The 23,768-nt window shown below is 40.0% G+C and overlaps 1 protein-coding gene and 1 long non-coding RNA gene across 4 annotated transcripts in view; one reads left to right on the plus strand and one right to left on the minus strand.

Moving 5' to 3' along the window:
* card11 (caspase recruitment domain family, member 11) overlaps positions 1–23,768 on the minus strand; it is a 243,054-nt gene that overhangs the window by 102,923 nt on the left and 116,363 nt on the right. For both annotated transcript variants that reach the window (XM_043711898.1, XM_043711897.1), the window contains exons 5-7: positions 13,986–14,165; positions 2,268–2,420; positions 12–137 (exon numbers count right to left, since the gene is read on the minus strand). In XM_043711898.1, coding sequence (XP_043567833.1) covers positions 12–137; positions 2,268–2,420; positions 13,986–14,165 — 459 coding nt within the window. The remainder of the gene's footprint in view (positions 1–11; positions 138–2,267; positions 2,421–13,985; positions 14,166–23,768) is intronic.
* The window catches only part of LOC122560796, a 162,841-nt gene continuing 145,157 nt past the window's right edge, over positions 6,085–23,768 (plus strand). Inside the window, exons 1-2 of one of the 2 annotated variants that reach the window (XR_006314813.1) lie at positions 6,085–6,161; positions 10,849–10,988. This is a non-coding gene — a long non-coding RNA (uncharacterized LOC122560796). The remainder of the gene's footprint in view (positions 6,162–10,848; positions 10,989–23,768) is intronic. The other variant, XR_006314814.1, reaches the window with a different exon arrangement.

Genomic DNA, 23,768 nt, shown 5'->3' on the forward strand with positions numbered 1-23,768 from the left:
GTTACTCAAACCTGATCTCGTTCTTTTTCCACTTCCTCCAGCTGAAACATGATAGTGTTCATCCGATGCTTATACATTTCACAATCTTTAACCAGTGTTGAACATTTCAACTCCAAATCCTCTTTCTCCTCCAGATACTGAAACAATGCACAAGTCACAACCAGTGATAATTCAATGTTTAGCAGTCAAGACACTTAGATTCAGAATTATAACTTGCAAACATTAATTATTTGACATTATAGTGAGTTTCAGTCAAACAGAGTAATTGACATAATCAGGTGAATTCCAATAGCTGTGGAAGAAAATTGCTAAGAATGAAAGCTCTGAAGAGAACAATGCAGTTTCTTCAAAGGATGGCTGGAATTAGTGGAGGTGTTCTCCTGATAATAGCAACATGCAATGTTACTAGTTACTAAATGCACATTTCAAGGAGTCTAAACAGCACTGAACTTGCAGTGGAGCTGTTCACAGTGTTAGCACCAGTTTTATCACCGCCAGTCTTACAATAACATCTTACAGTCTGAGTCAGCTGTCGTCATCACACTTCTGTGCTGTAGTGAGACCTGAACTGTGCAGTGACATGTAATAGCACTGGAAAAATTCCATTAGCTGAATCCTCCAATTTCAGTGAAGGGTATAAAACTAATGTCCTTCTTGAAGCTCTTCATTTCTACTCACTTGTGAGATATGGACATGGCTGGCTGGCCAGCATTTATTGCCCTACCCTAGTTGCCAAGAAAACGGTGGTGAGCTGTCTTCTTGAACCACTGTAATCAACATGCTGTAGATTTGACATATAATACCCTTGGAGTGGGGGGGGGAAGAGGAGGAGGGGGTGGTGGTAGTGGGTGGAATTCCAGGATTTTGACCCCGAGACAGTGAAAAAATGGCAATATATGTTTCCAAGTCAGGATGAGAAGTGGCTTGATGGGGAACTTGCAGCTGGTGATATGTACTGTCCTTCACCTTCCTCACGGAAGTAGCCGCGGTTTTGGAAAGATGCTGTCTAAGGATCTTTGGTGAATTTCTGCAGCACATCGTATAGATAGGACATACTGCTGCTTCTGAGCATTGGTGGTGGAGGGAATGGATATTTGTGGATATAGTGCTAATCAATCAATCAATCCTGGATGGTGTCAAGTTTTTTGTCTTATTAGAATTGCACTCATCCAGGTAAGTGGAGAGTGTTCCATTACACTCTGACTTGTAGATGATGGACAGGCTTTGGGAAAAAGGAGATGAGTTACCTGCCAGTAACCTGCCAGATTAACTGCCTCAGTCCAGCTTTTGTGGCTGTTGAGTTTTGGCCCAAGAGTAGTCCAGTTGAGTTTCTGGTCAATGGTAATCCTTAGTTATGAGTAGTAGGGAATTCAGTGATGATAATATCATTAAATGTCAAGGGACATTGGTTAGATTGTTTGTTATTGGTGATGGTCATAGCCTGGCATTTGTGCTGCTAATGTTACTTGCCATCTGCCAGCCCAAATCTGGATGTTGTCCAGATCCTGTTGCATCTGAACATGGACTGCTTCTAAAACTGAGGAATCGCGAATAGTGCTGAACATTGTGCAATCATCAGCGAAAATCTCCACTTCTGAGTTTATAATGGAGGGTTGGGCATTGATGAAGAAGCTAGTTGAGCCTAGGACACTATCCTGAAAAATTCCTACAGTGATGCCCTGCAGCTGAGATGGCTGACCTCTGACAACCACAACAATCTTCCTATGTGTCAGGTATGAGTCAAAACATCAGAGAGTTTTCTGCCTGACACCACAAGATTCCAGTTTTGCCGGGCTCCTTGATGCCACAGTCAGTTGAATATGGTTTTGTTGTCAATGGCTGTCACTCACACCTCACCTCTGGAGTCTTTTATCTGCAAGTATTCAGGCACGACTCCTGCAAAATCACCTTTAATGGACTGGACCCTCTCTGATTGGCTGAAATGAATCTCCCCCACCAACTCAACTCCTTAATGCCCAAGGTTGCAGTAGAGAACAAAAACACTCAAACTTTAATAACTGGGAGGAGTTCGCCATCAATTGTTCAAACAACAAACTGACTGCTTTCGGTCACAACATTTTAATGGGGAGTCAGAGCAACAGCAGAGAAAGAAAGAGAAGGAAATAATCCTGGGACCAAAAATCTGTGCATCAAGAATTGACCTGTTCAATCACATGAAAATCTATGAGCAAATTTCATGACTCTGGGAAGACGTAATCCTCAGCTGTGTCAGTGCTTTATATCCAACTCTCTTCCAGAACACTTACCTTATCTCTAAGCTCTTCTGCTTGTCTGTTCTCCTCCTGCAAGTTGAAAATTTTGTTGACAAGGTCTTGCCTGTCTTCCAGAGCCTCCTGCCGATCGTGCTCCAAAATGTCAAGGATTGCTTTTTCAGAATCTGGTAAACTCCGCTTCCCAGCCTTAATAAAGGAGAGGCAGAATTAACAAAACTGCATGTAATGGCTACCCTGATCAAATTGGTATATCATGCAAAATCATGACAGATCCCAAGGTCGTTACTCTTGGACCTGAAAACCACTCAGTCTACCTCAGATTAAGGGTAAGATATTTCAAAAACATCATGAATCTTTAAAGCTAACTATTTCACACTGCTGCTCTGCAGTAACAAGACTAGTGGTGTTGGCCACCAACTGGATGCTGCTGTCAAGCCAAAGCAATGTTCTGCCTATCACACAGATGTGTAATGTGTAATATGGTATATTCAGCACAGGTGTGATGTGGGTGAATAGGCCATAGGTCCCATGACTGGTGGATCGTACCAAACAGCATATCCCTTTAGCTGGTGGCAACAAAGTACCAACTTTACTCAACCAGTTCGAGTTGCAAAATTTGCAACAGTGTCCAACATTAACGGTAATTCTGCAAATGGAAAACATTTGCTGGATGATCTGGAATATGCACAGAATTATACTGACAACCAATTCAGAATTGTCAGTCAAGATCTCAGCTTGGTCCATCCTGGAAGCTATATACATCAAGACACAGAGCCCCTTGCAGACAATAAAAAAATGTAACAAAAAAAACTGAAGAACTGTGGATGCTGGAAATCAGGAACAAAGTCAGAAATTGTTGGCAAATCTCAGCAGATTGATCAGCATCTGTGGAGAGAAAGCAGATGTTTTGGGTTTTTGAAGACCCTTCTTTAGAAACACGCACATGTTCTACTGCCATTTTCTGCTTCATCTCTCAGGGAAAGGCCCTGACCAGTCAATCTGCCTGCTTTAAAATTCAGACAAAGCATGGCTGTTAACTGTCAATCATTATTACTTGGTAAATTCTCCATGATAACATCTCTATCAATAAGAATGTACTTTCCAACTAACCAGCTTTGTCCCTTCAGGCTGTATGTTATTCTTCCCCTTGAACTGGTACTCATGCAAATTGTCCTCAACAGTGTAAGACAAAATTGTATATTTTGTCAGCAATAAAGGTTCTGTTTGACCAAATTATGAATTATGACATTTATGAGGTGGGCATTTCCAAGGCACTGTTATATCTGAGTCTCATTGCCAATTGCTATGTGAAGGTAAAGTCACCATAGCCCTCATGGACCACAAGATGGCTCACCCATTAGAAACAGATTAGAAAGTGTTGGCTTAACCGGAGGGTCACCATGCCTCATGCAAGGGGATAGGTTGAGAAGGACAGTTCTTCATGGTATCCTCAGCAGTGGTTTGAACCCATGCTGTTGGTATCACTCTTCATCACAACCGAGCCATCCAGCCAACTGAGCTAACTGACCCCTATTTCTATAATGTTAGTTATTCAATTTTGCCTAAAAACAAGGTAGGGCTTGTTATAAGGTTTCCAGTAGGTCGCTCAATACAGTTCAAGGTTCACTGAAGAATAATTCTGGGTTACAGTCATTTGGACAGTTGAGACAGAGACAGAAACAAGCTCCATGCAGGAAACAATAGTTCAGCTGGACCGTCAAAATGTTAACTCCACTGGACGGAGTCTGCGTAGTTAGGGACTCAGTAATCAGTCAATCGATTTGTGCTTTTAAACTCAGGCAGACGTTCAAGGAGTTAAGGTCAGATCTGCAAAAAGGTCCTGGGAGCTATGGGGGCTTGGAAAAAGTAGTACGCCACTAACAGTGAGTGTTGGGTTGAAAGTCCACAAATACTAATTACTTAGCGCAACTGAGCCTGATTAGAGCTCAGGAAATCATCCCGAGGCAGTGTTGGCTTGAAGAAGCTCACTGTTTGTGAAAAAGCTGAAGTTGTGTCTGTGATGAAGTGTTGGAACACAGTTTCTAAGAGTCCAGAGGAACGTCAATCCAGGGAATGAAGGTGAACCATGAGAGCATTAGCAGCTTGTCTGATTTTATATCATGCTATATTTGGGATATTAGAATTTACATCATATCTGTCATGGTCCAGTCTTAAGTTTTTCTGTCAATAATCTTTGCTTCCAGGTTTTACTGGAGTAAACTAGTTTTTGCTTTGTTTGCTGACTGAACTAACTTAGCTGAACTGTTTCTGGTATAAATCCAGACATAATCTAAAAGCTATCCAAATGGCCATACCACCACTCCACTTAAAACTGAAAAATTGCGATGCCCATGTGGGAATGGGACTCAATGGAAATTGGTGCACCATGCCAATTTTGGTTGTTGCAAAATGCATATTTCATCACAATTCCTTTCTGAGAACATCAATTTGTCTGATGGCATCCGCATTAGTTGCCTAATGTTCTGAGTCATGTTCAAAACCTCCTTAACTTGATATGTGAATATAATTGGGGAAAAAGGGATTGGTTATAACTTTCACTGATATTGTAAAGTGTGTGATATTGGATTAATAACAAAAGTTCTATCAACTTCTAAAAAAATAAGGAAAGGGGCATTACAGGTGGTTGATATAGATGCTGCCCACTTTATGCAATAGCCAGAATTTACAATTACCTCAAAAGCAGATTATTCCCTGGATGGAGAAAAATTGGAGTCACTGTCGCTCACAGCGCATTGCCAAACAATACCACATGATAATGAATCTCTTCAATTTTCTTATGCAATTTTGACCGAGTATTTTAACTATAATACAAGAAATCATATAAGCAGGTACTCTTCTTTATTTCTTTCATATTTCCATTGTCTTGTCAGTGACAGATTGTTGGCATTAGCTCCAGTAATCCTCCAAGTATTAAATTAATCCTTATTGCAAAATAGTACTGGCACTGCACTAACATTAGCCTGTTCAGTTATTACAGACATTACTGGCCTTAAGATGATCATAGTAGGTCAACCATAGAAGATGGCAGCATTAGGACCCTCTAGACCAGTTTAAGACAAGAAAATGCATCCTGCAGCAGTTTACATTGTTCCCTATGTACAGAATAGTGAAGCTGCATTGCAAATCCTGGAATAGTTTCAAACCTGTGATTGAATGATATGGTTCAAAAAACCAATCATAAACTGCTCAAGATTTTCTCTCATGGTTTATGATATCAACGGAACATTGAACTGACATTATCACCTTCTAATCACATCAGGGATTCAACATTCCTTATGAAGTTCACTCCATGTGGTCATGGCCTGTTGTTAGTCTAGGTTATCAACTAGCCTACTAAAATTTTTTAAGACGTAGAATAATGTATTGTCTTACTAAATGTCTGTTGTTCTAGATAAGATGTTGGAGCTTCTGTGGAAATGGATGACAAAAAGGCTCTCAGACATTTTGTATAACATTCTGAAACATCTAGTTGCCAGATTATCATGGATAAGTTTATCAGATACAGGCAAATTAATTCCACATAAATGGATGTAAATCTATAATTGATTCGTGAAATATCCAGAAACATCGTCTTGAAAATACATGTTTTCACACTTTTACATAAAACCCACTTTCTTTAAGTATTGTCCATGTGTCATCACATTTTACACTGAGCAAAAGATACCAGCACAGTCACCACTGGGATCGCATCAAAAAAAATTATGCTACCAATGATATGATTGATATACTTAGTGCAGAGCTTCAGTTATGAGTAACACACTTATCGCTGATTCAGGAGTTGTGGATTACTACTGATCAGGATTACCTACTCATTGTTACATTGCTATTTGTGAGAGCTTGCTGTACGTAATTTGGCTGCTATGTTTCCTCGTTTACAACAGTAACTATTCTTCAAAATACTTCATTGTAAGTAAAGTACTTTGGTAAGTTTTGAGGTTGTGAGAGGCACTATAAAAATGCAAGTCTTTGTTCTTTCACTGGTTTTTTGTTCCTAGATAGGTCCTGATGCAGCATCTGGCCTCAACCTAATTCTGCAGTCACACTAACAACAATTGATTTGTGTCCTTAAAGCGGAGGGTGCTCTACTAATTTGCCAATTCATCCTCACTGTCCAGAAAGAAGATATCTCTGCACTGTCAGTGTTGTCTCATTCGCTTTTGTGGTGCAGTTTCATGTTGGTTAGTTGCAGTCAAACTATGGACTTTAATTGAACTTCCACCTCTGTAACATCATGAAGTTCCAGTCCAGTGAGCCCATGAAGCAAGAAAATTGTTCATGATGTCACTGGAGCAAAACTTCATGTTGGCAAATGGGGATTGACTGAGGACAAAGTTTAAAAGAATACATCCCACACACATTAAAAAGCTATCTTAAAAACAAAAGGATTGGCTCTCAATACTTCCTTAGTGATGATTATAGAATAGTGCTATTAATTTTATATATAGGATTTCTTTATATAATGCTTAGCTAATGAGCAAGTATTACTAGTTATTTGGCTTGGTGTTTACATCAAGTAAATTATCACTAAACTCTCTTTGATTATAAAGGAGAGTTGAACAGATGTGATCTCACCTGAAATGATAATAGTCTAACAAGATAATTAGAATCTTGTTAGTAATATCCCAAGACCAGAACAGATCTGTGTACACTATTTCCAGATCTAAGAGACCAGTGCAAAATGTTTTAAAAATCAAATGAAGCACTATGTAATTAAAATAGAGATGCTGGGCCAGGCAATGTGTTGTAACTGCATGGTGTGGGAGATGTGAACCCAATTACCTGAACACCATTTCAGGAGGCAGTCACACCTCTTAGATTAACCATCTTGAATTCGGTCAGTGGTCAGGGACAGGAGGGTGTGACTATAAATGAGCGATCCAAAGGTGGTGCTGAAGGAGTGTCAGCCCTTGTGCTTGTTTAACAGGTTCGAGATTATTGCTCCCTGTGTGGATGAGAATGCGTGCTGTAGGGAGGATGAGCAAACTGACCATAGCACCGTGGTACAGGGAGCCATTCAAGTGAGGGCAGAAAGGCGAAATGTAGTTGTAATCAGGGATAGAATAGTCAGTCAATTAGACACTATTCTCTGTGCTCAGGATTGAGAGACCAGAAGGCTGTATTGCCTACCTGGGTTCAGGATATCTTGTGGACTGCAGAAGAACTTGGATTGGGAAGTGAAGGTCCAATTGTTGTGGGCGACATCGGTACAAATGATATGGGTAGAAAGAGGAAAGTGGTTCTGTTGAGGGAAATGTACAGTGACGGGCTAAATTAAAAAGCAGAACCAAAAAAGGTCGTAAACGCTGGATTACCACTTGAGCCATGAGCAAATTGGCACAGGGTCAACAAGGTTAAAGAGGTAAAGGTACGGCCTAAAGATTGGTGTAAAAGAAACGGGTTCAAATTCATGGGACATTGACATCAGTACTGAGGAAGGAGGGAGCTGTTCTGATAGGACAGTCTCCACCTGAATAATGCTGGGATCAGAGTCCTTGTGAATTGCATAACTAGGACTGTTAATAGGACTTTAAACAAAATGGAGGTGGGTGGGGTGGTGGTAGGTTCAGTTGTATGGAAAATTATGGAAGAAGTTAAAGTGGGGGAAAACTCAGCAGAGATTAAAGTTGAAGAGTAAGTTATAGGACAGACAGAATGGAAAGGACCAGCAATGTAACTTCAGGCACAGCAGGCGAGGGAATAACTATGAGAAGGGGGTAGTCAATGCAGAACACAGGGTGTTGTACCTAAATGCATACAGTATATGAAAAAAAAAGGTAAATTAGCTAGTAGTGTAGTTTGAAATGAGCATTTACAATGCTGTGGGTATCACAGAGATGCAGTTGCAAGGGGATCAGGGCTGGGTAATATCCAAGGATATGCTTCTTATTGAAAAGACAGGCAGATGGCAGAGGGGCGGGGTTGTCTTGTTAGTAAGGAATGAAATTAAATAAATAGCAAAAAGTGATAGAGCATCAGAATGCATCAAATCTGTGTCAGTATTGTTAGAGTAGGTTCATTTGGCAATTAGGAAAGTAAATGTGATGTTCGCATTCATTTCAAGGGGGCTAGAGTACAAGAGCAGAGATTACTGCAGAGGCCCTGGTCAGAGTGCATTTGGAATATTGTGAGCAGTTTTGGCCCTGCACCTAAGGAAGGATGTACTGGTCTTGGAGGGGGTCCTGAGGAGGTTCACAAGAATGAACTCAGAGATGAAGGTCTTATCATATGAGGAGTGGCATTCGATGGAGTTTAGAAGTACGGGGGCGGGCTGAGTGATCCTGTTGAATACTGAAAAGGGAGCCTCGACTAGAGCCCTAATACAGTGGGTATGGAGGAAGTGTTTCCACTAGATTAGGAACTGACGGCACAGCATCACAGTGAAGGGATGATCCTTTGGAACTGAGATGAGAAGAAATTTCTTCACCCAGTTCATCTATGGAACTCACTGCCAGAGGGTCATTGAGTGTATTTAAAACAGAGATAAATCAGTTCTTGATTGCAAGGGTATTGAGAGTTACAGAGATAAGGTAGGAGAATGGGGTTGAGAAACACATCAACCACGATCAAATGGTACAGTAGACTTGATGGGCTGAATGGCCTATTCTGCTCCAATATCTTATGGTCTAATGGAACTACGACTGCAACTGTTTTGAACATTCTCATCAATTTGATAACTATTGATGATGATGATATTGGCAATGAGAACAGGATTAGGCACCATTCAAAAAGAGACAACTTTATCAGCACAGAAATGTTTGGATAAGATATTGCTGGTAATAAATCATACCTATTATATCTATACTGTACTTTCAAATTATAAGGAGATCAATGATTTTAGTTTTTGCCTTTGTAATTTACAATTTACTTCCACAGAGGATTGTTGAAAGATAATATTTCAATTTTGTGCGAATTAATTGGTATATCAGACCAGATTTTAGATGATACTCTCAAAGGCATGCCAAACCATTACAATTCAATGCTAATTATTGGTCTACAGAGCTAGAGTATTCTTTTTTCATCAATTAATAAAGAATGTTTATGAAGTTACATACTAGTGAATGGGTGTGTATTCGAATAACCTTTAATGGTCTGATTGATGCTATTATAAGACCAGAAGGTTACACTGGTGTTTAAATAACCCGATCATAAAGTCCAGCCTGTCATTTCATCGATCGGAGTTCATTTTAATGCTTCATTAGAACTAACTACAATCACATTAACATCTTGTTTGTTTTTTGATGTTCAACAAAATAAATCAATGTTAACCATTATATTAATCATGTTAACTGCTTCATTTTGAAAAGAGGTCCTGTTGGTAAGGTCTATTCTTGATCCAAATGTGAATAAGAATTCATGAAAAAAATACAAAATGTTCTCTATCTGCAACACTTGAGTAACAAAAAAAAGTGCATTCTGATCTCAAATTATAAAACCCATTGTTAGTCCTGAAGCTAATTTTAATGTTCCTTATACAATATTAAGTCTGAACATGTGATGTTGACAATAAACAACTGGATGCATGGTCATTGAAGTACATGGGATCATGGAAGAAAGATAGCAGAAAGTGCAAATCTTAAGCTACTTTGGTTTGGTTGAATTATTTGGCTGAGGTGTTTGACTATCTCAATCAATATAATTTGGCTTTCAGTTCATTTAATCTGGTCAGAGACTAACTGAATCAGAGCTGACACAGTCAGTGAGTCATAGGAAGCCATAGTTAGAGGACCATAGGCCAGAGGCTGGGAGTGATAGTCATTGTTATTTTGAGTTGGACAGCTCGGACAATCAAGGGAATTTGGAACAAGAGCAAGAAATTTGAATTCAGCAGAGGGACCTAGTCAAAGTCAAAGCGTGAAGGACAAAGGAGCGAGTAAAACAGGAAGCAAAAGGTGAGCTACTAGTCTAGTTGAAGCCTGTGTAGGATAAAGTTCAGAGATCAAATGTGGGAAAATGTGGTAAATCAAAGAATCCAGACGAGGGAAGAAAAGTACTTACATTGGAAATGTTCAACAGCTCATGACAGGAAAGGCTACACTTAATGATTGATAACTGGGCTGTGGACTACTGAACAGTTCTCAATGACAAAGGCCTCCTGTCTTTTAATTATTATGTGCATGGCCCCTCAGGGAGCTGAACAGCTTGGGAGTGTAAATGTTTTGGAGAAGCTACCAATCTCTGCAAGGGGCCAAAGCTGTCTCTTTTGTTTCCAGTGAAACATGGGCGGCACGGTGGCACAGTGGTTAGCACTGCTGCCTCACAGCGCCAGAGACCCGGGTTCAATTCCCGCCTCAGGCGACTGACTGTGTGGAGTTTGCACGTTCTCCCCGTGTCTGCGTGGGTTTCCTCCGGGTGCTCCGGTTTCCTCCCACAATCCAAAAGATGTGCAGGTCAGGTGAATTGGCCATGCTAAATTGCCCGTAGTATTAGGTTAGGGGTAAATGTAGGGGTAGGGGTATGGGTGGGTTGCGCTTCGGCGGGGCGGTGTGGACTTGTTGGGCCGAAGGGCCTGTTTCCACACTGTAAGTAATCTAATCTAATCTAATCTAATAATAAATCTAATCTAATCTAATAAATGCAGTTTATTTTTGCTCAGCAGTTGCTGTAAGCCGTGACTTTTAACCAATAATCCAGACACGTTATAGGTATGGACCAGTCCCTTGTATCATCTCCAAGCAAGTGAAAGTATCCAAGGAAGTTCAAATCAAGCAGCAGCACATCCTGACAGACCAAAAGGTACGGCTCAGTGAAGCATATGAACAGGAACAATTGAATTGATTTCCTCATCTTTTCTTCCACCCATCTTACCCAAGTTTTGTTTTCTGCCTGCATGTGTGTATAGGGGGTAGTTGAGACGGGGATCACAGTTTTAACTAGTCAAATTATTTGCGGACAATTCGTAATTGTTTATCTATAGTTAGGGTTTATTTAATTGTAATAAATAGCAATTTTTGCTAAGTGCAGAAACCTGGTTTTCTGCCAACTTAGGTCTGAAAAAGACAGAAACTGAGGAATTCTAAACACTTCTTAAAATCTTTAACTTTTACGGTAGGAACAGCAAGGCTTTAATTCCAGCATGCTACTCCAGTCAGGTATAACACAGGTAAATGACAGTTTGTATTTGTTCCACCCAGGGTTAGATTATTTAATAAAACAAAGAACTGCAGACGGTGAAAGCCTAAAACAAAAACGGAAAGTGCTGGAGCAATTCAGCAGGTCTGGCAGCATCTGTGGAGAGAAAAATAATTTTTTTGACCCTTCATCAGAACATAATGGTTCGTATTTGGCTTATAGGGAGGTGATCTTTCCATGTTGATTAAGTTGTTTGGTTTAAATATATCAATATTTGTGACAGGAATCATGTAATTAATGAGGTAATTAGTAAATTGGTCTGATCAGTTTTGGGAGTGCAAGTACACATGATTTGGAAATGTGAAAAGAATTAACCGGCTACAAATATTAAGAGATAAATCTGTGTCTTAAACTAAATTGAAAACTAAATGGCTCTGTAATGTCTCACTAATGTTAGAGGAACTCCCTAAAACCATCATTCCTGCTGATTAAAACTATTTTGAAACAGTGTAATGTAATGAATATTATAATGTTGGTTCAGGTTACCCAGCTGTTACCAGTTGAGAGATCTGAATCCATTAAAAAGGTTGTGAATTCAAGTCTAACTCCAGGGAATTGAGCACAAAATCCATGTTTACATATTCCAACAGAGTACGGAGTTGAAGCAGTACTGAAAGAGCACTGCATTGACAGAAATGTTATCTTTCAGATGAAATATTAAACCAAGGTCCCATCTAACCTTGCAGGTAAATGTAGAATTCCCATGACAGTATTGAAGAAGTGTAGGGGAGTTCTGCTATATTCTCTGGACAATATTGATCCCTCAACCCACATTTCTAACACAGAAGGACAATCTGGCTATTTATCTTATGTTGCGAGAGCTTGCTACATACAAAGAACCTGCCCGCTTCCTGCCTTACAACCACTTCTACACTTCAAAAATACTAAACTGTCATAATTTCTTTTGAATGTCATCAGGTTGTGAAAAGTGATGTAAAAGCAATGCAAATTGAGTTTTGAAAAGAAATAGATGTATTTTAAAGTAGATTTAAGAATCTGATCATTGAACTGTACGGTACAGATGAGGGCCTTCAACACATCAAATCTGCACTAATGAAACTATTCTAAACCTGCACTCATCCCAATTCCCAGCATTTGTGCAAAGTCTTGAATGTTTGACATTTCAAGTGCTTGTCCAAGTATTTTTTAAAAAATGGTTGTGAGGTTTCCCAGCTCAACTACCGTCTCAGGCAGTGCATTCCAGATTTCTGCCATTCTCCAGGTGAAAAGCCTTGTCCAAAAATCCCTTCTAAATCTACTGCATTTCACCTTAAAATCATGTCCCCTTGCTATTCACCCTTCAGCTAAGGCAAACAGTTTCTTTCTATTTACCCTGATCTCACAAGCTTATCCACCTCAATCAGAAAACCATCCAACGTTCTACCCCCGCCGCCCGCCCCCACTCCCAACCCTCCAACAATCTTCTCTGCTCTAATGAAAGTAATGTGTTTTTGGAGATTGGGGAACCACATTAGAGTGACCAATAAAAGTCCCCATGTCTACACTGCGACAATGACTAGGTTCTAGTCTCCCTGAAAGCGTGAACATTTTTTCTACATCTGCCCTGTTAACTGCTTTCATCACCTGAAAGCTCTCAAACAAGTCACTACTCAGCCTTCATTATTCTAGTCAGAAGTGGCCAGCCTGTTTCATTCTTGACCATTCAGCTCTAATGCCGGGAACAGAAAAGGCTATAACGCTGTGTTGATGAATTCCATTAAAAGAGAGTTGAATGAATAACTGATTTGAAATAGGATGCAAGATCAAAATGAAATTTAAAGATAATGGAGATTACAATCATTGCTCCGTTCTTGAGGAAAAGGGCATGTTGCTACCTGTTTAACATGTTCCAAACAAACTGTGCAATCAAGGTATGGGGGGGAGACGAGGAGGTATTCTAGAGTGCATTTAACATAATGGGAACAGTACTGAATACTGATCCATGACAATACATTTTCTCATTGCCCTGAATGGTGTGTGATGAAGGAGGCCAGAGGATACCTTAACAAATTTTCCAAACCTTAATAGGTTTCTCATGAAATGCACCCTTCCATCCATCAGACACTTACTTTCCTGGATTATAGTACTGAAAAGCTCGTCACCTGTGCTACCAATATTTCTGTTTTAGACTGGCTGCAGGAAGCCTTTTGAGTTGATGCTGTTGTCACAGTAACAGCAGTTATCAGAGACCCTGACATTGTTTGAAATAATCTGAACCATGCCCTGTGATGGGAACGAGGGCTTTCAACATGTGAAAAATGACAGATTCAGCAAGATGCTGAAACGAATAAGTTGGCAGTCGGTTTGGAAGCATTCCATACATTGACTGGCAGAGGTTCAAAGTAGGACGCAAATGGCAGCTCTGTTTTCTAAGCAGAAGGTTATTCAGTTATCACAGGCACCGGGGAGTGCAGTCATCGACAAGCTTATCAAAAGGTACTTAATTGCTGCGACACTGTCTCAATTGCAGGTATCCTATGGTCTAAAACGGCAGTGAAGCTTTTCATCTCTTAATCTAAGTCTTGTTTCCACAAGGAGGAATTGTATTTTTTTATATGCTTATTTGCAACAACATTTTGGATTAATGTTGCCCATAGTTACCTGAATGATTGATTGCAGCTCCTGGACTTTGGTCTTTAACATTTCATTCTCTCGTTCTAACTCCAGCACCTGCTCCTTCCTCGGCCTTTGCTCAATGTCATTTTTCAGTTTGAGGGATTGATTGCGTTCCAATTTGCATTCTTCTTCCACCTTATTTAACCTGTGCTTCAGCTGATCGATCTACAGCAATGTGGGTACAAGAGAGGAAAGAACAGCATGATTCGTAGCAAGCTTTTAATGGAAATCAATCATTGGAAAGCAACAGCAGCAAATTAGCACTAGAAGGCAGCTACTCTAATCCCCTTGCCTTGTATCCTGTTATGCAGTTTGCTGTTCAAATACTAATCCAGCACCTGCTTATCTGATAGCATTGTTTGTGTCCTATTAATCACCCTTAGTAATGCTTCATGTTGAAATAAATAACAGTCAGCTTGCAGAATTTTATTAACTAACAACAGCAATTTGAATATTTTCAACCTACTGAACAGAATCATATGAAAGAACAGGAGTTGGCTCATTAAGAATCTGTCTCCTTTCAATAAGGTCATAGTTCATCAGTATTTTAACTCCATTCATGTGCCTTGGTTTTATGGCCCTTACTTAACAATACTCAGGTAAAAATTTTAAACTTGAGGTTTATAGACACCCAGCCTTGATAACATTTTGGTAAGAGATTTTCAGATTTCCACCATCACTTACCATTACCCTCATATGATGCCTTGAAAGACTAGCTTCAATTTTTCATGATTTGGAGATGCCGGTGTTGGACTGGGGTGTACAAAGTTAAAAATCATACAACACCAGGTTATAGTCCAACAGGTTTAATTGGAAGCACTAGCTTTCGGAACACTGCTCCTTCACAATCACCTGATGAAGGAGCAGCGCTTTTTAATTTCAATTTTTCAATATGCTCCCTTGCTTTTAACTCTTCCCCCAGAAGAGATGCATTCACCTTAGCTAACCCATGAGCTCCTTTAATCAGCGCTGCTTCATTGGATAATATTTGGAAATACTTGGTCTCATATAAGAAATGTTGAGCATGTGCCCAAAACGTTAACACTCAAATGAAAAAACAAACAGTACAGAAAGTGCTGGAGAAACTCAGCACGTCTGGCAACATCTGTGAAGAGCAAAACAGAATTAACGTTTCAAGTCCTATGACTCATGTTTAGAAATAAAGGGACTTGAAAAATTATTTTTATCCTGTTGATAAAGGGTCAGGGGACTGGGGAGGACTGAGTGGATCAGCTGATCAGGCTGACATAGACAAAGAGAATGCTGATGATCGTAAAGGAGAGACGTAGATGCAAATATACGTGCTTTTGGTCCATCTCGGACTTTTCCCTTCCCTGATTTTACTTCTGTTTCTATTTCTGGGGATGGGCTGTCCTCTGATAGACATTCCAAACCCATCAACTCCCACAGTTACCTTGACTATACATCCTCACTTCCTGTCAAGACTGTTCCATTCTCCCAGTTTCTCCATTGCAGCTGTTCTGTTGCTGCCAGCTTTCACAGGTCCTCCCGTTTCCTGAACCGTGGTTAATGGGGTCTGCAGATGTGTTCAACCCATTTTCCACACTTCTGCTCTCACCCTTACCCCTCCCTCCCAGAATAATGTAGGTTGCTCCTTATCCAGCACCGCCTTCCTAACCTGCAATCTTCTTCCTGACCTCTCCGCCCCCACCCCAGTCTGACCTATCACCCTCACCTTGACCTCTTTCCACCTATCACATTTCCGACGCCCCTCCCCCAAGTCCATCCTCCCTACCTTTTATCTTAGCCTGCTGGACAAACTTTCCTCATTCCTGAAGAAGGGCTTATGCCCGAAACGTCGATTCTCCTGTTCCCTGGATGCTGCCTGACCTGCTGCGCTTTTCCAGCAACACATTTTCTGCTCCTTTTCCTCACTTACTACACCACCATCTCTGCTTTCAAAGGATCATCCGCAGCCATTTCCACCACTAACATTCATTCTGTGACACTTTGGTCCACATCTCTATTGCTCCTAACACATCTTCCACCCCTCACCCCCATACAAATGCCCATGCAAATACTGAAAATTTAATATATGCCCTTTTACCCCTTCCTTCCTCGCTGTCCAAGACCCAAGCATACCTTCCAGGTGAAGCATTACTTTAGTTGTACTTCTCTCAGTCCAGTCTACGCTATTTGTTGTTCACAGTGCAATCTCCTCTATATTGGTGAGACCAAATACAAACTGGGTGACTGCTTTGAGGAACACCTCCACCCTGTCTATAAGAATGTCATCCCATCATTCTAATTGCATGCATGTGAATTCATAATCTTGCTCTCATGCTGATGTTTGTGATCCAAGCCCAGTAAATTCCAATACAAGTTGGAGGAACAGCATTTCGTTTTGCATTGAGGCACTTGACAGCCTTCAGGACTTGACATTGATTTCAGTAACTCCAGAGCATGAACTATTATCCTCTAATTTTATTACCACCCACTCTTTATCGCACCCAATGTCCTCATGACATGGATTTGTTCTCAGCAAATCCAACCTATTTTCAATTATTCATATCTATTTGTGTCTTGATCTCTTCTTCACAGTCTTTTGCTCTGGGCACTGACACCAACTGATTCACTTACTCCCCTCTCCCTCTATCAGCAACATAAAAAACATAATTCTCTCTCCCTTTTCAGTTTCAAAGAAGAGTAAGTGGACTTGACACATTTACTGTTTCTCTCCATCGATGCTTCCTGACCTGCTGAGTTTCTCTAGCACTTTCTATTTTTAGTTCAGAAAAATTAATAGTGGTTATCCAAACTATTGCCACATATGTGGAAATGAACACTGCAATTTTGGGCTATGGCTGTTAATTAACTTCTAACATTTATCACAAGAATAATGCTTAGGAACAGATCATTGCTCATCGAAGGAATGGAAAGGGGGCAAAAAGGAGAGTCAGGTTAGGCTTTATCTGTTTGTAGTTTACAGCAAAACCACTTCCCTTGACTTAAATACACTAAGTAGCAAACATCAGAAACATTTCTTTCACAAGATTGCAAAGAAATAGTGAACATTTAGAAGTTCTGTTCAGTGGGTAGCATCGTCTGCATTTTTGAAAGATATTCACAGTACCCTCAATAGTTCAAAGTAAAAATACATCTTCGAGATATGGGAAAGGGGAAAATCCAAAACTCATACCTCCGTTGTCAAATTAAACCATCAAAACATCAGTGGTATTGGGTGAACTATAACTGAGGTCAGTACTTCCTGATCAGTGAATGGGAAAATATTGAGACAGGGCGCTTATTCTCAATTATTTTTCAGGAACTTGACTTGACAGAGGTAGCAGGTGCGTCAGAACCTACCAAATGCAGGTTCCCCTCCAAGCCATATTCTATCTAACTTGTAACAATATTGCTATTCCTTGACTGCCAACGGGTCAAAATTTTGGAACTCCCCCTTCCTAACACTACTGTGGGTTTACTTACACTACATGGACTGCAGCAATTTGGGAAAGTAGCCCGCCATCATCTTTTTAAAGGTAACTATGAATGAAGAACAAGTCCATATCCTGTGAAAGAACATTTTTTAAAATTCTCCTAAAGTTGTTCACATGTTGAGATTGAAGTAGTCAAGATGGCATTTATTGTCAATTGTTATTTTCACTGAAAAAGTTTTAATGGTTTCCCTCCTTGTGGTAATTGTGTTCCCACAATACTGATGGGTAGATCATGTATATGGATCTAAAAGGATTAATACTTAAGCACCACTCACTGTGATGTCATATTGCCTTGCGGACAGAACAGCTTATAATCAACAAGGTGTAAGAATCCTCATCATAGCCTCTTTAACAAACTTTATTATATCAATCACTTAGAAGTAGTTGCTAACATGCAATAAAATACTTTTTCAATAAGAGCCCCAATGTTTTTCCATTCCCACACAAGACCAAGCAACCTCTGCAGATTCTTACACTGAAAGGGGATGGTTGCAGCAAATCTAGTCTATGGTGAACAGCGGTGTGGATTCTATTTCGCTGCCTCATACAGTATGCTGCAAACAGTGGTGAAAATCTGAAGATTTCTCAATATCTTCAGACTCCACTTTAAGTTGTCTATTTATGCAGACTCAGCGGCAAGGAAGAACTGAACATGAAGAAAGTTGCAGAAAAAAACCTATGTGACCAAATTCAACACAGAGGAATCTGTAATCAATGGCATAAGTATTGTAAGTGCTGGCAAAAGACATACAACAACAGCAGGAAAGTTAGGAACTCCCTGAAGGTTAATTAGCTGACATAGTCTGCATTATGTGGTGGGCAATTTGTCAGAGCATAACCTGATTTCGGGATCAGCTGGAGAACTAATGGAAATGAAGATTCCATGGCTGAAGTTTGAGACTCTGGGTGGCAAGGGACACAACTGAAAACCAGTCTCATAGGCTGAGAAAGCAAAACTAAGGAAAGTACTTAAAGCTCAGATTGAGTGTCATGGCCATAACAGATGGTCACCAAGTGAAACAGCTACAGCAAGGGAAATCAAGGCTCACAATAGCAATTTAAACAGAGGATGCAAACCATGGGGCATCATTAAACCAGAATAAAAAGGAGCAAAGGGACACCCCAAAACAGTTGTGGTTGAACAGAAGAGTGTTAGGAGATATTCATTATAATGTTTGTTAATATGGGGAGTATTTACTTAAACTAGAGAGACAGAGTGGGAATTATTCTCGACAAAAGCCAGGAAAGAAATAGAGATCATTATTCAAGCCACTAAAAATGGAAATCTTCCATGAAAAGCCATTAAAGAAGCAGCATTCATCTCCTTAAATCATAAAGAGCAACAAGGCGACATTATTTATTTAAGCTGCAGGCAGTGGTTTTCACTTAGTAAAGTCATGGACCCAGCAGGAATCATCTAGTTTACTCAAAGATATGAATTTTCCACTTGATCACAAAATAAGGGGAACCCCTACAGTTCAAGAATGAAAAGCAATAGCACTGCTATTATAGCAAAGTAAAAGCCTATTATGCAATGAAAATAAAAATTCACATTTGGAAGACCTGGCATCAGAAATAATATTACTAGGAAAACGTAAAAACAGGAATGGCCCACATAGAACATAAAATGGACATCTTGAAGAAATCAATTTCTAAGATACTGTGATAATCATTTAGGATCTTGCACTCTAAAGTAGCGGTAAATGGGGTATTTGGAATTTCAATGTTGTAAAAATCAAATTTTTAAAAATAAATATCAGAAAGTAATTTTGAACAAGGATTTTAAAATGGCTTTTCTCAGAAATCATGTGACTTAAAATTAATGACCCAACAAGCTAATTACTGATTATTGTTGACTTGAGTTTCTATGAGTGACAGAAAAATGAACAGGGACCAAGCACCAGGAGATATGCTGTTTAACAGTTTAAATGTCTCAAGTGTATTTCTCAGTGAGACACAGCCATGAAGAAAATCACATCTGGTCAATGTGCAGAGAGTTGCTGAAAGCTAACACCTGCAACTACATCAGTTCAATAAGATTCAGTTTCAGGGAGAACTTGTAAAGTGGATACAAAATTGGCTTGACTATAGGAGACAAAGCGTGGTGGTGGGGTTTTATTGGCCTGGAGGTCTATGACCAGTGGTGTTCCAAAGAGATCAGTGCTGAGTCCACTGTTGTTCATTATTTATATAAATTATTTGGATGAGAATTTAGGAGGCATGGTTAATAAGTTTGTGGATGACACCAAAGTTGGTGGTATAATTGACAGTGAAGAAGGTTACCCAAGATTACAAAGGGATCTTGATCAATTGTACCAATGGGCTGAAGATGGAGTTTAATTTGGATAAATGCGAGGTTTTGCATTTTGGCAATGCAAGCAAGGGCAGAACTTATACAGTTAATGGCAGGGACTCGGGTAGTGTTGTCAAACAGACAGACCGAGGGTTTCAGGTAATAGTCTTTGAATCATAAATACACAACGTGGTTAAGGTGGTCTTTAGCAGGCTTGCTTTTGTTAAGTAAGACCCTTAAGTATAGGAGTTGGGATGCCATGCTGAGGCTGTACAGAATACTGGTATGGCCTCTTCTGGAGTACTGTATCCTGCTCGAGGAAGGATATTATTAAATTGGAGAGGGTTCAGAAAAGATTTACCAGGATATTGCCAGGTCTGGAGAGTTTGAGTTACAAGGAGAGGCTGGATAGGCTGAAACTTTTTGCACTCAAAGAAGTGGTTGAAGGGTACTTTATGAATGTTTAAAAAATCATAAGGAGCATAATTAGGGTGAATAGCAAAGATCTTTTCCCGAGGGTGGAGGAGTTCAAACTAGGGTGCATATTTTAAGGCTCGAGAAGAAAGATTTAAAAGGGACCTGAGAGGCAACTTTTTCACACAAAGGCTGGTTCACATGTGGAATGAACTGCTAGAAGAAGTGGTAGATGCAGGTACAGTTACAACATTTAAAAGACATTTGGACATGTACATGAATAGAAAAAGTTTGAGAGAAATATGGGCCAAATGTAGGCAAATGAGACTAGATTGGTTTGGGAAACATGTTTGGTACGGATGAGTCGGACTGAAGGGTCTGTTTCTGTGCCGCATGATCAATGACTCTTCAAATTTTAAAGGCACACACTCAGGAAGTCAGGCTCTGTGAGAAGAAACCAGAATTAACCTTTCAGGTTGATGACCCTTTATTGGAGGCACATCTGATGGGCTAGTTTTAATGTTCTCACATTGGCTGGTTTGAAGGTGGGGAGTAAGGCTTGCATTAAAGCTCGTGGATTGTTTGTCCACTGCCTATCTGCTCAAACTTATCCCCATTGCAATTTTACCTATTACAAGGATAGCATCAGGCATCCCTCACAACTGAGCTAACTGAGGCCCGAGGTTCCTTAACCCTTCACAGCTGGGTTAATCCAGCAACAGAAAAGGCAATGCAGGTTTCCCTTTAATGGGCTAATGGTGGGCAGCAGTTCTTTACTTATCTGAATACCCTCCCAAGCTATTACTGCATCAAAAAAATTCATAATTCATATGGCGCCTTATATAATTCAGCCTGCTAACTCCACTTCTCTTCGCAGATACAGCCTGACCTACTGCTGAATGTGTTTAGCAGTTTCTGTTTATTTCTGCTCTATCCTGGCTGAAACCTATCCAGTTCAGGTTCTGCTCATGAAAGACTAGCCAGGATGTTAACGATTGGGGATTCAGCTAGGCTAATCCCACAGATGGTTCTGGCAGGGATAGCTCCTGAGGCACCTGCTGAATAGCAGGACAATACTCACTGCCCTGGTTCACAAGTGAAGATTGATCACTTAGCCAAAATACTGAAATTCTTTAAAAGTGTAAAGGCCTTAAGCAAAGATAACATTGTTTCCTTGACATTTCCACATTGCTGTTTGTGGAGCATTGCTGTTAATTAAGTAACTAGAAGTGTTGTCACTGTTGTAAAGTTGGAAATGCGACAGCCAAAAATTGATTTTGATGTTCTGAAATCTATACAAATCTTTTTCTTTCTATTCACAAATTAGCTGAAAGGAAAAAATAACTAAAATCAGATTTGGTACATCCCATCCAAGTAGAATTTTAAAGTTCAATTCTCATTCAACTAATGACAAAATGACAAAGGATTGACATGTGCCTGGACAGAAACTGATTATACTGAAGAACCATTACCCACATTCTTGATTAGTGGAGACTAACATACCAGTCCTTGGCTGTTCATATTATTTAGAAATGGCAAAGGGATGTACTTTGTTGATAACATTAAGTTGTATGGCCTGGGAATCCAGTCGGTGTGATGGGTTAAGGAACAGTGGAATTTTAAACTGAACTTTCACAGGCAAGTTCACATTGGTAAAGGCAATATCTATTTTGTGCAGGGAGAGTGGGTTCCATTAAAGTTCAAACCAGCTCTCAGGAATAAATTAGGGAGCATTCCACAAGCAAGTAAGCTGTCAAAATGTCAGGAAATGGCAGCCCACTCACAAATACATGCTTCAAACAAACAGAAGTAATTAAAATAACTAAATTGATGAAAACAAAATGCCAGCAGGATAAAACCACCAAATATTATGTGGATTTTTTATCAGTTATACACTGACATCGTTATCTTGTGTTGGCTGCTTAGATGGTGTCACATATTCAAACTTTCCTGGGAAATGCACCTTAACATGTTCAAAAGCTTGTATACTCCTGTGACTGAGAATATGCTGACAGTTAAGTTTAACTCCTGGTAGGGCCAAACATATTGCAAGGTGGAAGCCAGAGAGAAGGCCAGTCCACAGAACCTTCTGTCTTGGGCTGTCAAAATGACAATACTTTTGGTTTCACAAAGTCAAGAGGGATTTGTTACAGGTTTGCAACTGTGAATGTTGCAATCAACTGAATATAGGCCAAATACACACTCTGACCAAAGTCAAATATCTTGCTCTAGCATAGAAGCCACTCAGCACACAAGGCTCCAAAATCTAACTAAAGATGTGGGTCTATTGCAGGCTCAGTTTATAATAAGGAATAGAAAAATGGCAGAGAAGCTAAATGATTACTTTGTTACTGAGGAGGATACAGGAAATCTCTCAGAATTAGAGATCCAAGTGACTGGGGAGTGTGGTGAAAGGGTTAAAATTATGTTCCAATACATGTGTGAATCTTATTATGAATATGTTACCGGAATGGAAGGTGTTGCTTAGTCTTGCCCTGTTGTTCGCATGAATATGTTACCGGAATGGAAGGTGTTGCTTAGTCTTGCCCTGTTGTTCGCATGAATGTTTAGATCTCGAAAGAGTATATAAGCTGGGAAAGTCCCCAGTTCGGTAGAGTCTGCTCCGGGTTACGTTTAACCGCCGAGCGTGGGTTGTTGGCAACCGCTCTACGAGAACTGACGGCTCCCAGTTCCGGTAACACGTAGAGTGAGTATAAACCAGACCCGTTGTAAGTACGAGACCTGGTTGAGGCGACACTGCGGGGAATAAAATACTCATATTCTAGCAAACCCGTCTCTCAGTTCTTTTCTCCTGGTCTGTGTCAGACTACTCTCCTGCGAACCCGATCCTTGAGAATTTATAAAACAAGAGGTCACAGATTTAAATTAATTGAAAACAGCTCGGAAGGAAAATGTTTTCACTTGGAGGTGTATTAAGATGAAGAACACACTACCTAAAATGGTTCTGGAATCAGATTTTATTGGAACTTACAAAAGCTGCAGGGACAAGTGGGAAAACACTGAGATGTGAAACAAAATGAGACAGTTTGTTTTCAAAAGCCAGCAGAAAAAGCAGGTTGAATGGCCTCTTCCTCTGCTGCTAAATTTGATGATTCTGTACACCAAATGCAGATTGACAAAGACATAATTTTTGGCATTTGAATTTCAATTGATGTGGCAATATATCCCAGATTAAACTTGTGTATTGCAATCTCCAGAGACAAAATGATTGGTGAACACTTACACTGAGAACCCAATGTGTGATTTCCTACACACCATCACTAAGAGTCAAAGAACACAGTAACAGACCCTTCGTCCAAACAGTCCATGCTGACGATAATCCTAAACTAAACTAGTTCCACCTGCCTGAACTTTAGCCCATGTCCCTCCAAACATTTCTTATTCATGCACTTATCTAAATGTTTGAGATCTTGGAGAAAATTTGTAGCTCAGGTTGTCGGTTTGGTCGCTGAGCTGGTGGGTTTGTTTTTAGACGTTTTGTCACCATGCTAGGTAAAGTCATTGACAGCCTCCAGTGAAACATTGACGTTCTGTCCCACTTGCTATTTATGTGCCTTTGTTTGTTGTGGTGGGCAATAT

The sequence above is a fragment of the Chiloscyllium plagiosum genome, chromosome 21 (genome assembly GCF_004010195.1).
Source record: "Chiloscyllium plagiosum isolate BGI_BamShark_2017 chromosome 21, ASM401019v2, whole genome shotgun sequence".
Taxonomy (NCBI): domain Eukaryota; kingdom Metazoa; phylum Chordata; class Chondrichthyes; order Orectolobiformes; family Hemiscylliidae; genus Chiloscyllium; species Chiloscyllium plagiosum.